The following is a 15,596-nucleotide window of genomic DNA, read 5'->3' on the forward strand; positions in this document are numbered from 1 at the left end:
CACGGCCGCTTCCCATCGCCCTGATTGGCTCCCGGGCGGAGGGAGGGACCGAAGGGAGGACTGCGGAGAGGTGCCCGGGGTTGGGGGGAGGAAAGGGGGGAATCTAGATCCTGGGATCTCCCCCTCTCCTCTCCTCCCCCCGCTCCCGAGATCTGTCCCGTGGAAGGAGGAGAGTGGGAAGGGGTGTGTGTGGGTGGGTGCTGAACCCGGATTAAACCCGGGTAAGGAAGCAAGAGAGGGAAAGAGCCGGCTTTAACCTTGGAGACGGACGGATGCCGCAAAGGATGCCGGCTTTGGGGCACCTGCGTGACGTCCGAGGACGACCCACGGGCAGGGCGTTCCCACGACGGCCCCGCGTGTCCTGAAGTGGCCCCTCTCCGCCTGACCGCGGCAAGGAGGGGACGGACGGGCACACGCCCAAACCCCGCCTGCGACCTCCACGCCTGGTGTTTCTGCCCGGGAGGGGCTGGGCCTGCCCAAGTTCCCCCCTCGGGATCTGCCCCACTTGGGTTGATGTGCCCCAATGGGGCGGGGGGGGGGCTGGTGTGTCCCCCTTGGTGGGCTGGTATGCCCCAATTGAGGGGCTGACGTGCCCCAATTGGGGGACTGATGTGCCCCAATTGGGGGGCTGGTGTGTCCCACTTGGTGAGCTGGTGTGCCCCACTTGGGGGGTTGATGTGCTCAATTGGGGGCTGGTGTGCCCCACTTGGGGGTTGATGTGCCCCAATTGGGGGGCTGGTGTGTCCCACTTGGTGGGCTGATTGAGGGGCTGATGTGCCCCAATTGGGGGCTGGTGTGTCCCACTTGGGGGTTGATGTGCTCCAATTGGGGGTCTGATGTGCTCAATTGAGGGGTTGATGTACCCCATTTGGGGGGGCTGATGTGCCCCAATTGAGGGGCTGATGTGCCCCAATTGAGGGGTTGATGTGCCCCACTTGGGGGCCTGATCTGCTCCAATTTGGGTGAGGGGCTGATCTCAACTTGCAGAGGGAACCAACTGCCCCATCTTAAAAAAATAAAATTAATTAAAGCCAGCATCCGATTCACTCGTTTTGCTAAAAGGCAGTTGGCTTAATCCCGGTTTGTGGGGTTGGCCTAATCCTGGGTTGTGGATGAGCCACCTTTACCCTGCTTTGGGGGGGTTGCTATTTGCACCCCCTGCCTCAAAGGCAGCCCTGCATTTTAAGCTTTAAAAGCATGGGGTGGAAGGAGGCGGGGCCCAGGATTCTTCATACTGCCCTGTCTATTCCTATCTCAACATTTCCTTTCTGGATGGCAACTGTTTATGCTTCGTGTTCCATAAACAAACCACTTGTGGAGTTTCACAGCATCCCCTTTGTGCCGTAGGCTCTCGTGATGGACAGATTGGAAGGCTTCCTGGGCGTTGGATGCTCTGGGACAAGGACATACCTTGTCCGTTTCCCCCATCCTGACCTGGAAAAGGTGAGAGAAATGGAAAAATCTTGCCCAATCTCTGGCTTTTATTAGAGAGGATAATGGCACTGTCACTGGAGCAGTGGATCTCCTAAAGATGTTGGGATCCAGGAGCCACCCCACCTTTGCCTCTCTGGCCCCAACCCCGGCTGGGAGAATGTTTCACAGTAAGATTTCCTCCGCACTATTCCACCCAAAACTTTTATTTCCCTCGGAAATCCCCAAAATCCGCACAAAAACAAGGCAGGCAGCTTGTATCTTACACTTTCTTTTAACATTCACATGACAGAAATATCCTAAGCAGCGGCTGGGTCAGATAACAGATAATCAGATTTGGAAGGGACCTTATAGGTCATCTAGTCCAACCCCGCACCCCTGCCCAAGCAGGAGACCCTACTACACCATTTCTGACTGATGGCAGTCCAGTCTCTTCTTGAAAGCCTCCAGTGATGAAGCTGCCACAACTTCCGAAGGCAACTTCTGTTCCATGGGTTGATTGTTCTCACTGTCAGAAAGTTTCTCCTTATTTCCAGGTTGAATCTCTCTCCTTGTTCCGTTTCCATCCATTATTCCTTGTCTAGCCTTCAGGTGCTTTGGAAAATAGCTTGATCCAGGGGTGGGATTCAAATTTGTTAACCGGTTCTGTGGGCATGGCTTCGGTGGCGGGTGTGGCTTGGTGGTCATGTTATTGGCTGGGTATGGCCAACTCAATATCACTCACATTGAGGCACGCATCTCCTCGCCTGGTCTCTCATGACTGTGGGGATGTTGCAACCATTGTTAAGTGTGAAAAGTGGTCATAAGTCACTTTTTTCAGTGCCGTTGTAACTTTTCATGTTGCCACCTTAATCAACAAGGTTTAAGCCATTTCTCATCCGACTTAAAACTGGAGAACGTTCCTTCTGATTTGGAAAGAAAACATGTGCCTTTTAAATTAGTTTTAAGTTAGCAATGATGCCACTACTTGTGCAAATTGGGCAGCTTTGTGTCATAAATAAATAAAATGGCTTAGATAATTCCTTAAACAGTCTTCTAGCAATATTTCTCTAAGTGACTTGCCAGAGCTGACAGCACCTTTAAAAAATTCTATTGATGCCCGTTTCTCAATTGGGATGATTACTTTCTTTGCTTTTTCCCCAAGTCGATCCCTGTAGAGATCCCAAAGATCTCAAGCTGTTCACTTTGAAAAACCTTGCCCAAGGCAACAACATAATTTACCCGCATATATTCTTTATATTTGTTTCTCGCTTGTCATTTCCATAATACATTTGTTGCTCTCATTTTAATATCCAGAAGCTATGTGCAATCAATTATAGTGCTCCAATCACGGGAGGCTTTTAAGAAGAAACTGGACAGCCATTTGTCTGAAATGCTATAGGGCTCCCTGCTTGAGCAGGAGGTTGGACTAGATGACCTACGAGGTCCCTTCCAACTCTCGTCATTCTGACTTTATTAGATTGAGGCAGCAAGAAAACTGCTCCTTTTATTAATAGGCACTGATCACCCGACCACAAGACAAACCTTTAAAGCCACAGTTATTTGTTCTCCTGTTTAATAAGTTGGGTATCAAGTATGCAACAAGAAAACACATTAAAACCCAATTATTGCTAGGAATTTTAGAGCGTCTCTTGACAGAATCATGACTTTTGGCAGATCTATACCGTAAAATGACAAGGAAGGGAAAGAACCATGCTGGCGTGTTATATTTCAAGATTTGGAGAAAGGAAATGTTACTGTACATTTGGTCACTGCTGTTCATTTGCAAGCTTTTTAAGGATCTAAAAAAAAAAAAAGGAGATAAGACTACAGTACACGGGAAGATTCCTGCAGAATCCAAGCAGCACATAGTATAGTCTTTTTCTGACTTTCCCATTCCAGAATCGAAGGCAGGGATGAGTAGGTAGGTGAGTAGTTGCTGTTTTGCATAAATTAAAAGTTCAACCACCCCCTGCTGAAATTCCTCCCTGTGGAAACTCAGCCTGTCAGGGACATCTCTGATCTGGTCTACATCAGCTAGCTTTCTATGGCCGGGGAGATTTTGAAGGATCTCTCTTTAACTGCCTCCTCCTCCTCCTCATGTATACAATTCCACTTTGGCTATACTCCAGAAAGTCCCCTTCTTCAGGATACGAGATTGTCTCTCATTGGCCCCTTAATCTCCTATCTGATGATCGTGTGACCAAGGATGGATTCTCATATTGCTAATCTGAGCGTTATGATGCTGCAACGGATCAGGCTGTGCTGGAAAAGAAAGGGAGTTTTCAGGATTCATAGGTTAGGAAATAAAAATGGCAATATCAATCCAATCAATAGTTCAATAGTTGGAAGAGAATGTTTGCAACTCAGGGTTGAAGTGTGAAGTCCCTGGTGGTCTTCCAGCTTGGCTGTTTTCTTATAAATGTTTCATTATCCAACTATCTAACATCAGTGGTGGAAGGAAATGAGGTTTGAGGAGGAGGACTGTGGGGTCCTTGGTGCTCTCTGAGCTTGGCTGTTTTCTTGTAGACATTTCATGACCCAACTAGGTAACATCATCAGTGCTAGAAGGGAATGAGGTTTGCTCTCATGCCGGCGGGGCGGGGGGGCGTGATTCAAATTTTTAACAACTGGTTCTGTGGCTTAGGTAGTGGGCATGGCTTGGTGGTCATGTGACTGAGTGGACATGGCTTGGTGGTCATGTTATTGGCTGGGCGTGGCCAACTCAATATCACTCACATCGAGGCACGCATCTCCTCGCCTGGCCTCTCGTGACTGTGCAGTAGTCATAAGTGTGAAAAATGGTCGTAAGTCACTTTTTTCAGTGCCATTGTAACTTTGAATGGCCACTCCACACAAGCAAAGTACCAGCAAAGGAGGGGAAAAATCCTCCAGAGAAGTTCCAGAGACAGGAAGTCTAGGCCCGCCAAGAATGTTAATAAGGGTTAACGGAGAGGCAGTTTCTGTAAGCAACACCAGAATGTTTCCTTCCTGCCTTCCTTACAGGATTAGCCCAGTAATTTTTTCTAACAACCGGTTCTCCGAACTGCTTAGAATGTTAACAACCGGTTCTAGTGAATAGGTGCGAACTGGTAGAATCCCACCCCTGCTCTCATGTTATCTATATAAAAGCAAACCACGCTTCCCCTCCAGCACTGATGATGTTACCTAGTTGGCTAATGAAACGTCTGCAATAAAACAAACAAAGCTTAAGATAGGGTCACAGTTTAATCATTGGCAATCGATGAGAGTGGATGGATTTTTATCAGTTTGGGAGATTGGTTGCGCAGACCGTCTTAAGGAAATTATGTCCCATTTCCTTGAGTTTGGGCCCCTTTGGCAGCAATCCCACGGAAGACAAGACAGCTGGGCCAGGAATCTCTCTCTTTTTTTGCTGGGAAGCTGCGTTCAGAAACGCATCCAGAAGCTTAGAAGTTTCTTCGTCCGAGGAGCCTTAAGTCATGCAGTTCCTGAGGTTGTAAACTCTGGTCCACACCAGGAATAAGTGCGTAGCGTAAAGGGGAATCGATGTAACCGTTCCGGTAGAGGCAGACCCTTTTACAGAATTCAAAGGTGCTGAACATGATCCCGAAATAAGGAACGATCTGGATAAATAAACACAAAAGGCAAAAATTACCTTCAAATTCAAATTTTTATCTATATTTTTTTTACTTAAGAGACTATTTTATCCCTAGGAGGCCGGTCTCTGTGGGAAAATATTGTAGTCTTTGATTATTAGATCCCGCCATTAATATTTTGTTAATTGGAGGGGAACTGTTTTAACACAAAAATACTCAGACCCATCCAAATTTTAACACATTTTTAACTGGTGGGGCTTTATACACTTGCTGATACTTTTTTTTAAAGATATTTTGTTTCCTCTGTCTCTCTCTCTCTAAGCATTAAAAAAAGAGAAAAGTATATTTGTTGAAACCGTTGCAACAATAGTTTCTTTGGTTAAGCTGTAATAACAATCTTGCATTTCCATTAAAAAAACAACAACCCAGCAACTGAAAAGAAGGTAAGATGGCAGAGGTGGTCCTTGACTTATGACCACAATTGACGGTGAAGTGAATTTTGCCCCATTTTATGACCTTTCTCGCCACCGTTGTTAAGTGAAAAACTGCAGTTGTTAAGTGAGTCACACCGTTATTAAGTGAATCCGGCTTCCCCATTGAACTTTGCTTGTGTTCTATCCACAAGGCTTTCCTGAGGCAGTAACAATCACAATTTCAACAGCTGTGAATTATATGCATTCACAGCCAGCCAGGGGTAGGATTTACTGGTTTGCCAAACCAGCCTTAGAATTAGCTTACTGGTTCGGCTGAATGGGGGCAAACCAGTAGCATCCCACCCCTAACTGCAAGACTTACTGTTCTGCTCTTTATAATTACTAGCTGAATTTAAGACAGACAGATTTACTCCACCAAGGCATCCATACAAAGTCTCTTTATTGGTTCATCGGGCATCCTCAAATATAACTCACAGTTAGGTTGAGATTCATCTCAACGTCCAATTCTCTGCATAGCTGACTGAACTGGTGTAAAAGGATAGTTTCATCCCATAAAGGATAGTTTCTTTTCATCCCATAGTAGTGGAAGCAAAGGTGAGAAATGCCAGCACGATGCTGGGGTCTGAGCAAGAGGGAGGGAACCTCCCCCAACCCACCAAAGGTCAGTTCAGTGACCAATCAGGATTACAGATGTGACCACATGACAAGGACTACATTTCCCAGGATGCCTTAACTACATTTACCATGATGCATTCCCTTAAGGGGACAGCTCCCAATTCATAACTAACTATGCCAAATTCCCATTAACTATAGACTGGCTGGACAGCAGACTTACCCTGAGTAAATTGGCAGTTAGTCCATTCCAGAGAGCGAGGATTCCTTTGGCTTTTACCGTCTGTTTGAAACAATCTATCACGCCGTTAAAATGGACGTCAACCCCTCCAGAACAAGGGAGGCAAGAGCTTTGAGCCTGCTCGGGACGAGAACAGGAGGAGGCATTTAAAGCAGTGAAATCGACTCATTTCAAGACAGAATAAGAGAACAACAAGTTGGGAGGGACCTTGGAGATCTTCTAGTCCAACCCCCGCCTGCTCAGGCAGGAAACCCTACAGCATTCCAGACAAAGGGTTGTCCCATCTCTTCTTAAAAGCCTCCGATAATGGAGCACACATGACTTCGGGAGGCAAGCTGCCCCACCACTGTGGTAAGCTGGCATGCCAACAACGCAGAGAAAGAACATTTGGAAGCATGCCCGTGTGGCGCACTTAAATGTCCCGTCCCCTTTCTGACTCTGACCCTTAGATAAATCAAATCTGCAAAGGCAGATTCCAGAGGTGATAAGCCTCAATGATCCCCTCCGGCCATGGAGGATCAACTCCGATTTGCAAACTTGGCGGTTCATATTTCGTTTATGAAACGATGACCAGCTGGCCAGAGTTTCAGGCAATGGTGCCAACCAAGCAGACGAATTCCCTTTGTAGGATATGCAGCCTTCCCTTTCAACCAGGGATAGTCCTGCTGATCCAGTTCTACAGAGGAATGACTGAGTCTGTCATCTGCACCTCTATAACTGTCTGGTTTGGCTCTGCAACCCAACAGGACAGACACAGACCTCAGAGAGTAATTAGGACTGCAGAAAAAACAATTACGACCAACCTGCCTTCCAACCTGTACACTGCACGAGTCGAAAAGAGGGCTGTGAAAATATTTACAGACCCCTCACATCCCGGACATAAACTGTTTTCAACTCCTTCCCTCAAAACGACGCTATAGAGCCCTGCACACGAGAACAACTAGACACGAGGACAGTTTTTTTCCCTGAATGCCATCACTCTGCTAAACAAATTAATTCCATCAACACGGTCCAACTATTTACAAAGTCTGCATTACTATTAATCTTCTCATCACTCCTTATCACCTATCCCCACCCACTTGTAACTGTATGACTGTAACTTTGTCGCTTGTATCCTTACGATTTATATTGACTGTTTCCCAGTATGATTTGATTGCTTATTGTACCCTGTGACTATCATTAAGTGTTGTCCCTTATGATTCTTGACTCTTGATGAATGTATCCTTTCTTTTTATGTATACTGAGAGTATTTACACCAAGGCAAATTCCTTGTGTGTCCAATCACACTTGGCCAATAAAGATTATTCTAGTCTGTTCTGTTCTGTTCTGTTCTGTTCTGTACTGTTCTATTTAATTCTAATTCTAATTCTATTTTAATGGGTAGGCTCCATTATGGTCACCTACATGAGAATTTACCTGCCCTTGAAAGGCTTGAAATGCAAGTCCTCAACTTATGGCCATAGTGACGGGGTTGGGGGGCAAATTTCGGTTACTAAGTGAGACATCTGTTAAAAGAAAGTGTGCAATAGAAATGAAGTTCTAAATTCAGGTGCAGATTTAAGTAACAGAAGGCTGCCCCCTAGTGGCTCAAAAATAGCAAGACTTTCTTCTCCCTCAACCCTATACAGGAAGTCCTCGGCTCACAAGAATTCACTTAGTGACGGAAGTCACAACGACACTGAAAAAAATTGACTTAGGACCATTTTTCAGACTGACAACCGACATGGCATTCCCCACAGTCACGTGATAGACATTTGGATTCTTGGCAACGGACTCCTTTACGACGGTCACAGTGTTCCCAGGATCGTGGGATCCCCTTTTTGCGACCTGACCAGTCACGGCCCCACTTAGTGGATGTGGCGAGGAAAGTCGTAAAACGGGACAAACTCGCTTCACGAATGTTTCACTTAGCCACAAGGAATTTTGGCTGGAAGGTGACTGTAATTCAACCAATTATCCTAATCTAAAAAGGAGGCTGGCCATGAAATTGGGGGTGTGTGTGATTATTTCATTCTTAGGCGCATTTCTGTGATGGGAGTGAATGAAAGACACAGAGAAAAAAACTTTCTGATATATTTGTCGAGATAACAGATAATCAGAGTTGGAAGGGGCCTTATAGGCCATCTAGTCCAACCCCCCCTGCCCAAGCAGGAGACCCTATACCATTTCTGACAGATGGTAGTTTAGTCTCTTCTTGAAAGCCTCCATGATGAAGCTCCCACAACTTCTGAAGGCAACTTCTGTTCCATGGGTGGATTGTTCTCACTGTCAGAAAGTTTCTCCTTATTTCCAGGTTGAATCTCTCCTTATTCAGTTTCTATCCTTTATTCCTTGTCTGGCCTTCAGGTGCTTTGGAAAATAACTTGACCCCGCTCCTCCTCTCTGGGGCAGCCCCTCAAATATTGGAAGGCTGCTCTCCTGTCTCCCCTGGTCCTTCTCTTCCCTAGACTAGCCAGGCCCAGTTCCTGCAACCATTCTTCATATGTTTTAGCCTCCAGTCCCCCATTCATCTTGGTTGCTTTTCTCTGCACCCTTTCTAGAGTCTCAGCATCTTTTTTATAATGTGGTGACCAAAACTGGATGCAGTACTCTAGGTGTGGTCTTACTAAGACTTTATAGAGTGGTAATAACACCTCACTTGATTTCAATTGTATCCCTCTGTTGATGCAACTTAGGATTGCATTGGCCTTTTTGGCTGTTGCTGCACACGGCTGGCTCCCATTTAGCTGGTTGTCCACTAAGACTCCAAGATCCCTCTCACAGCTCCTGCTATTGAGCCTGGTTTCACCCAATCTATATGTGTCCTTTTGGTTTTTCTTGCCTAAGTGTAGGACTTTACTTTTCTCTACTTTGAATTTCATTTTGTTAAATTATAATAATAGGATTGTGAAACCTATCAGCAGCTTAAGATGGATAATTTGCTTCTTACTTTAGTAAGGGGGAAGAAAGTGGTGCTATTTACATGTTGACCTTTTTGTAATTAAAAGAAAAATATAAGAAAGGGATGCACGTTGCTTTAGCCCACTGCAGAGGCAACGAGAGGCAAGCATCTCGGCATTCCCAGCCAGCTGTCAAGCTCCACACCCTTGGCAGGTATGAAAAGGGTCCTTCCTTACCTGTATTTTCCTCTTGACGGTTTCAAAGGGGAAGGAGAAAGTTTGGGCCACCGCGGCGGCCAGGCAGCTGTTGAAGAAGTTTTGCATTGGTGTGAAAGGGAGTCCGGGCTGACCCCAGAGCCCATCCAGGTGAGTGTAAACAAGGAAGGAACCAACGGAAAATGGGATGGCACCTGTTAGGGAAGACAGATGAGGTAGATCTCATAAGGAATATCCGGAGGCAGGGGCATAGGTATCGATATTGATCTCCTAGGACAATGTCTTTGAAAGTCTAGCTGCTCTGACCCAGCTCCCGAAACATGATAAACCCTCTGACATTAACTCAAAAAATCCCTTTATTAGTAGTGCCAGCCACCTAACAAGTCTGTCTGGTGGAGAGATGAATAGTTCTTTGCCATACCTACTCATCTCCGCCCCACTGCCTTTAATCCCTAGAGCTAGGGTGGGGCTTCGCTAGCGGGGGCTCTTCTGTCCCGAGGACCAGCCCATAGATTTCCACTGCTCTCCTCTCCTCTGCCTTCTGTGCTCCCCTTCTTCATCAGCCACCTCCAGACCTGGGGGCTGTTGACTCTCCATCTGAGGGCTGACATGGCCCAGGCTGTCCCCCTCTCTCTCTGACAGCTCTGGAAGATATTAGGTGCCAGGTTAGGGATAGATCATTCTGGTGGAGGAACTCTGTTTATGGTGTCCGCAAAGAATTCTGGGAGTTGAAGTCCAGGCCTCTTAAAAAGTGCCAAGTTTGAAAGATAATATCTTGTTTTCCCGAAAATAGGACCTACCCCTCAGATGTCTGAAACGCCACCTGAAGATGCACCCAGATGACATCATACACACCTCAGATTGGATGGCCAGTTTGAACTATTGGTGGGGTGGGGATGTTACCATAACTTTGTGTATGTGATTTTCGTGCCTCACTTGGACAACATCAATCGATTCGAGGAGAGGAATCTTACATACCTAATACTGACAAGGAAAGACCCCGATAAAGGGCAGAGGCTCCTTCCTGGTGGTAGATCATGTACAAAGCATGAAGGATGCCTTTGTAGGGCGGCTCCAGTCGGTTCTGCACAATCAACCGCGTCTTGACCACTTCCGTTGGGTAGGTTGCAATGGCCGCCATCATTCCCGCCAGGCTGCCGGCCACAATGGCGTTCCACTGGGAAATGTGGCCGAGATCATCCATCAGCAACATCACACATCTAAGGCGAGACAAACAGAGCGTGGAGAACAAAAATAATTGTATTTTTTTGGGGGGGGGTGGAGTTTTCGTACAACAGGAGTTTTAGCTGGGATCCATCTTAAGATTAGGGTCCACCACATCTCATCTGACCATCTGACAACACCGTTTGGCTGAGCATCCTGTAGAACAGGATTCAACTGGGGGGGAGGGGGTGTTTCTCGCCACATACGTGCATACATACACATACGTGCATACATCCGTGTATACATGTATAAATGTACATCTATACATATGTGTATGGGTTGTTTCTCTTATATGTGTGGGTATGTGCATAGTTTTTCTTTCTCTCTAGATATCTATCACATATCTATTTATCTCTCTCTAGATATCTATCATCTATCTCTCTTTCTAGATATCTATCATCTATCTATCTAGATATCTATCATCTATTTATCTCTCTCTATTCATATATCTCTTTATCAAGATATCTATCAGCTCTCTCTCTTTATCTCTCTCTCTAGATATCTATCACCTCTCTCTCTCTCTCTCTCTTGTCTATCTCTCTCTATATATATTTCTCTCTCTCTATTTATACATATTGTTAGGAATGTAAGTCACCTAACAGTTGGGTTGGAAAATATATAAACCAGGATAGACATTTTAATACTGTCTCTTTAAAGGAATGCTAAAATTGTAATTGGGTGTGGTTCCTCAAACAGCCATAAGATGGAGCTTAGAAACCTGTTCTGGAGAGTGTTGCCATTCCTGCATTTCCCTATTGATTGTTGCTGATCATAGTTCTTCTTGGGTTTGATGTAAGTCTGTTACGGAACTGTTTTTGATACTGGACTTTGTCACTGGATTATCCTGGACTGAAAACTGACTGCTTTAACTGTGAATGACTTGGACTGTGTTTGGACTTTGCTTAACCACTTACTGGAAGTAAAAACCTACATTTTACTATACAGTGTAGCTGTGTTGTGTGTTATTCTCCACCACTCTCACTACGTCTCCCTGTGTGCGTTCATTCTCCTAACAGGGAATTACCTCAACGCATATCTCTCTCTTTATCCAGATATCTATCAGCTATCTCTCTTTCTCTCTCTATTTATCTCTCTGTCTCTAGATATCTATCACCTATCTCTCTCTCTCTCTCATCTCTCTCTCTCTATATATATTTCTCTCTCTATTCATGCATATCTCTTTATCAAGATATCTATCACCTCTCTCTCTCTATTTATCTCTCTGTCTCTAGATATCTATCACCTATCTCTCTCTCTCTATCATCTCTCTCTCTATATATATATATATATTTCTCTATTCATGCATATCTCTTTATCAAGATATCTATCACCTATCTCTCTCTATCATCTCTCTCTCTATATATATATTTCTCTCTCTATTCATACATATCTCTCTCTTTATCAAGATATCTATCACCTATCTCTCTCTCTCTATTTATCTCTCTCTCTTTAGATATCTATCACCTATCTCTCTCTCTCTCTATCATCTCTCTCTCTATATATATATTTCTCTCTATTCATACATATCTCTCTTTTTATCAAGATATCTACCACTTATCTATTTATTTCTCCCTCCCTCTCTCCCTCCCTCCCTATCCACCCCCCTCTTCCTCCCTCTCTCTCTTCTGCCATGGTTATGCAGTGGATATAGGAGGCGGTGACCCTTTGAGAGCTGTGTGAAATTTCATTTTAAGGTACCCCGATTAGAGGACCTTCTGAGTGACAATAACATTATTTTGAGTGTAAAGAATAGGGGAAACCCTAATCCATTCAAACCCACCAACAAAGCCGGAAGACACCGGGCAGCCCTCCCCCCTTCTCCCTCCCCCCTCCCCACCCCCATCCCGGGCACTCGTCTCGTTTCTCTTAACTCCTACGAGTTTCTTTTCCTTTTGCTTCCCAAACGGGTCCAGCGGGTCCAACCTCTCAGCCCAGTTTTCGGGCTCAGGGCGGCTGCTCCGCTTGCCCGACCCGGTCGGGCAGGGGGCTGGACTAGAAGACCTCCCAGGTTCCTCCCAGCTGTAATCGGATCGGCTTGGAGACGCGCCCCGATCGCCGCTTGGTCCCCCTTCCCTCCCTCCTCCTCTCCCTCCCCGCTTACCGGCGGTAGGAGGCGAGCTGCACGGCGCTGTAAGGCAGGAGGCGCAAGCAGGCGGTCAGGTTGCCTTTCCAGAGCGCGCCGGCGCCCTCGGCTCGCCAGAGGCTGCTCCCCGCTCGCCAGAGGCCGCCGGTTCTCCGCCCGGGCAGCGCCCCGACCTGGCCAAGTACGGTGAGCACTTCCAGCGGGGCCGTCAAGCTGTGGCTCGCCGCCCCGGCCAACCCGGCGCAAGCCAGCCGCTGCAGCGCCGTCAGCCGCCCGTCGCGCTTCCAAGTGGCCATGGCGCACCATGCCAGCCCGCCTGCCCGGGAACCGGGGAGGAAAGGAGGGAGGCTCAGGCGACGCCGCCCGGCTCCGCGATCGTCCGCCGGGGCAAGGGCGGCCGGGGTGGGGCGGCGCCAGCCAGCCGACCGAGCAGGCAGGCGGGCGGGCCGGAGACAGGAAGGGGAAGGGCCCGAGGGAAGCGGGCCGGCCCTCTCCGGGCACCGGTGCGCAAGAGCGCGCGAGCGGGAAGGCAGGGAAGCCGCTTGCAGCCGCACCAGGGAACCCCGATCGCGCAGCAGAAGCGGATCGCAGGGACGGGATGCTGGCCCGGCTGGGTAGGCGGCGTCCCGGGAAGACGGTGGATCTCTAGGCCGGCCGCCTTTGGGCTTCTCGGAGCCGTCGCGGAGAGGCGGTGAGGCTCCGTGCGGGTGACGGGGAGGAGGATATTTGTAGTTCGGGGTTGAGGTTGTGTGTGTGCGCGCGTGGAGGTCCTTGGTGCTCTCGGAGCTGGGTGGTTTTTCTTGCAGACGTTTCAGGACCGAACTAGATAAGGTCATCAGTGCTGGAAGAAAGTGGGGTGCGAGGAGAAGAGGAGGATTGTGGGGGTCTTAGTGCTCTCTGAGGTTGGTTGTTTTCTTGCAGACATTTCATGACCCAACTAGGCAACACCATCCGTCCCAGAAAGGAGTGGGGGTGTGTGTGTGGAGAGGAGGAAGAGGATTGCAAACTCCTTGGTGCTCTCTGAGTTTGGTGGTTTCCTTGCAGATGTTTCATCACCCAAACCAGGTAATTTCATCAGTGCTGGTCAGCACTAGCTCATAACACTGATAATGTTACCTAGTTGGGCCGTGAAACGTCTGCAAGCAAACCAAGCTCAAAGAGGACCAAGGGGAAGGAAGGAAGGAAGGAAAGAAGGAAGGAAGGATCACTGATAATGTTACATAGTTGGGCCGTGAAACGTCTGCAAGAAAACCAAGCTCAGAGAGGACCAAGAAACCCTCAAGGGGGAGACCGCTGGGCTTGGCTGGTGGAGATGCAGTGGGGCGATGCCAGCCTGTCTTGGTTTGTGGGGGACTCTCCTCCTTTTCTTGGCCCAGCTTATCTGCCAAGGGTTTCCTTTGTGTGTGTGTGTGTGTGTGTGTGTGTCTGTGTGTGTCTGTCATTGATCCCCTGGAGGATCTTGGACACCCCCCCCTCCAGGTTAGTCCTGGCAGCTCCTCCGAGGCAGCCCTGGTCCCCTTTGCCAGGGGTCAAAATGGGGTGGTGGTGGTGGAGAACAGAGCTCTGGCCTTGGCCCTGGGTTCAAATCCAGTCTTCCAGGAGCCAGCAAGACCGCCGGGGGAGGGGAGAAGGGGGGGTCTTCCCTCCAGCAAGGGGTGAGCTTTGCTGGGGTGGGGAGTTGTCACTGGTCCCTTGAGGGGTGCTTGTTGTTGGGGGACGCCCTGGCCCCCTTTTCCAGGGGTCCCAAAGAAGGGACCAGTCCTGCCCCTTCTGCCTTGGCCCCGGGTTCAAATCCACCCCGTCAGGAGGAGGGGGAGAGGCGTGGGGGGTAAACACACCGTGGGCAGGGTCTCCCCCCACATAGCCCCGGTGGGCGGTGGGGGAGGAGGAGGAAGGGAGCGGATCGACTTGGTCGTCCGGAGCGGGGGGACCCAAAGGACTGGGGCGACCCCCTTCCCCGGGCCGGCGGAGGCAGCGGAGACCCTCCGGTTTGGGGGCTCCGGAGAGGACCCAGGCCGAGGTCCGTCCGGGCGGGCGGGCGGGCAGGGCCGCCATCTGGGGCGGGGGGCGAGGGGGCGCGGCGGCTCCGCCCCGGGGAGGCCGGGCCAGGAAGCAGCTGCGGCGGCGGCGGCGGCGGCAGCGGGAGCGGCGGTGAGGCAGGCCCGGTAGGCCGCGGCGCGGGAGGAGAGGCCGAGGGGCGGCGGCGGCGGGAGGTGGCGGGGCCCTCGGGGTCCTCCGGGCCTGGCCGCGCTGAGGGGAGGGACTCCGGGTCCCGTCTGCCCGGCTTGCCTGGGATTCCGGCTCCCATACGCCTGGCTTTCCTCAGACTCCAGGTCGCAGCTGCTAGGTTGACTTGGGACTCCATCTCCCATCCACCCAGGTGGCTTGGGACTCCAGGTGCCACCCACCTGGCCTGGTCCCAGCTACTTGGCTTGCCTGGGACTCCAGGTCCCATCTTCCTGAGACACCAGGTCCCAGCTATTTGTTTGCCTGGGACTCCAGGTCCCATCTGCCTGGCCTGGTCCCAGCTACTTGGCTTGCCTGGGACTCCAGGTCCCATCTGCCTGGCCTGCCTGAAACTCCAGGCCCCAGCTATTTGTTTGCCTGGGACTCCAGGTCCCATCCACCTGCCTGCCTGAGACTCCAGATCCTGTTTGACTGGGACTCCATCTCCCATCTCCCTGACTTTGCTCGGACTCCAGCTCCCATCTGCTAGCTTCTGAGGTGCTGAATACCTGAAAGTACTCCAGTTCCCATCTGCCTGTTATCTGCAGGCCTTGGGGTGAGTGTGGTACGTTGGGTTGTGCCTGGGACTCCAGTTCCCATCTGCCTGCCTCACTAAGTGCTGTGCATTTGGTTCCCACGTACCTGTCTCCTACAGATACTGGGGTGTGATTGTCTGGGACTCCAGTTCCCATT

General features: G+C 49.2%; 2 protein-coding genes and 1 long non-coding RNA gene across 17 annotated transcripts in view; 2 read left to right on the top strand and 1 right to left on the bottom strand.

Annotated features, from left to right (window-relative positions):
• The first annotated feature begins 44 nt into the window (after nucleotides 1–44).
• LOC148124789 (uncharacterized) lies at nucleotides 45–6,365 on the top strand. The gene is made up of 3 exons (XR_015745075.1): nucleotides 45–221; nucleotides 1,348–1,443; nucleotides 6,236–6,365. It is a non-coding gene; the product is annotated as an uncharacterized LOC148124789 (long non-coding RNA).
• Nucleotides 2,970–13,126, bottom strand: SLC25A43 (solute carrier family 25 member 43). Its single transcript, XM_026702888.2, has 5 exons — nucleotides 12,696–13,126; nucleotides 10,349–10,590; nucleotides 9,392–9,564; nucleotides 6,258–6,392; nucleotides 2,970–5,015 (listed from the first exon to the last, which is right to left on the bottom strand). The coding sequence occupies exons 1-5, from the start codon at nucleotides 12,971–12,973 to the stop codon at nucleotides 4,839–4,841; spliced, it is 1,005 nt and encodes a 334-aa protein (XP_026558673.1). The 5' UTR covers nucleotides 12,974–13,126; the 3' UTR covers nucleotides 2,970–4,838.
• LOC113437763 (A-kinase anchor protein 17B) overlaps nucleotides 13,127–15,596 on the top strand; it is a 23,348-nt gene continuing 20,878 nt past the window's right edge. For 5 of the 15 annotated variants that reach the window (XR_015745073.1, XR_015745070.1, XM_087941133.1 and 2 more), the window contains exon 1: nucleotides 14,867–15,459. The gene's annotated coding sequence lies outside the window, so the exon portion shown is untranslated. Of the gene's footprint in view, nucleotides 13,385–14,772; nucleotides 14,843–14,866; nucleotides 15,460–15,596 lie in introns of those variants that run through there. The other 10 variants (XR_015745072.1, XM_087941138.1, XM_087941136.1 and 7 more) reach the window with 6 other exon arrangements.

This window comes from Pseudonaja textilis, chromosome 12 (assembly GCF_049901715.1).
Source record: "Pseudonaja textilis isolate UNSWEBS1 chromosome 12, rPseTex1.2, whole genome shotgun sequence".
NCBI lineage: Eukaryota > Metazoa > Chordata > Lepidosauria > Squamata > Elapidae > Pseudonaja > Pseudonaja textilis.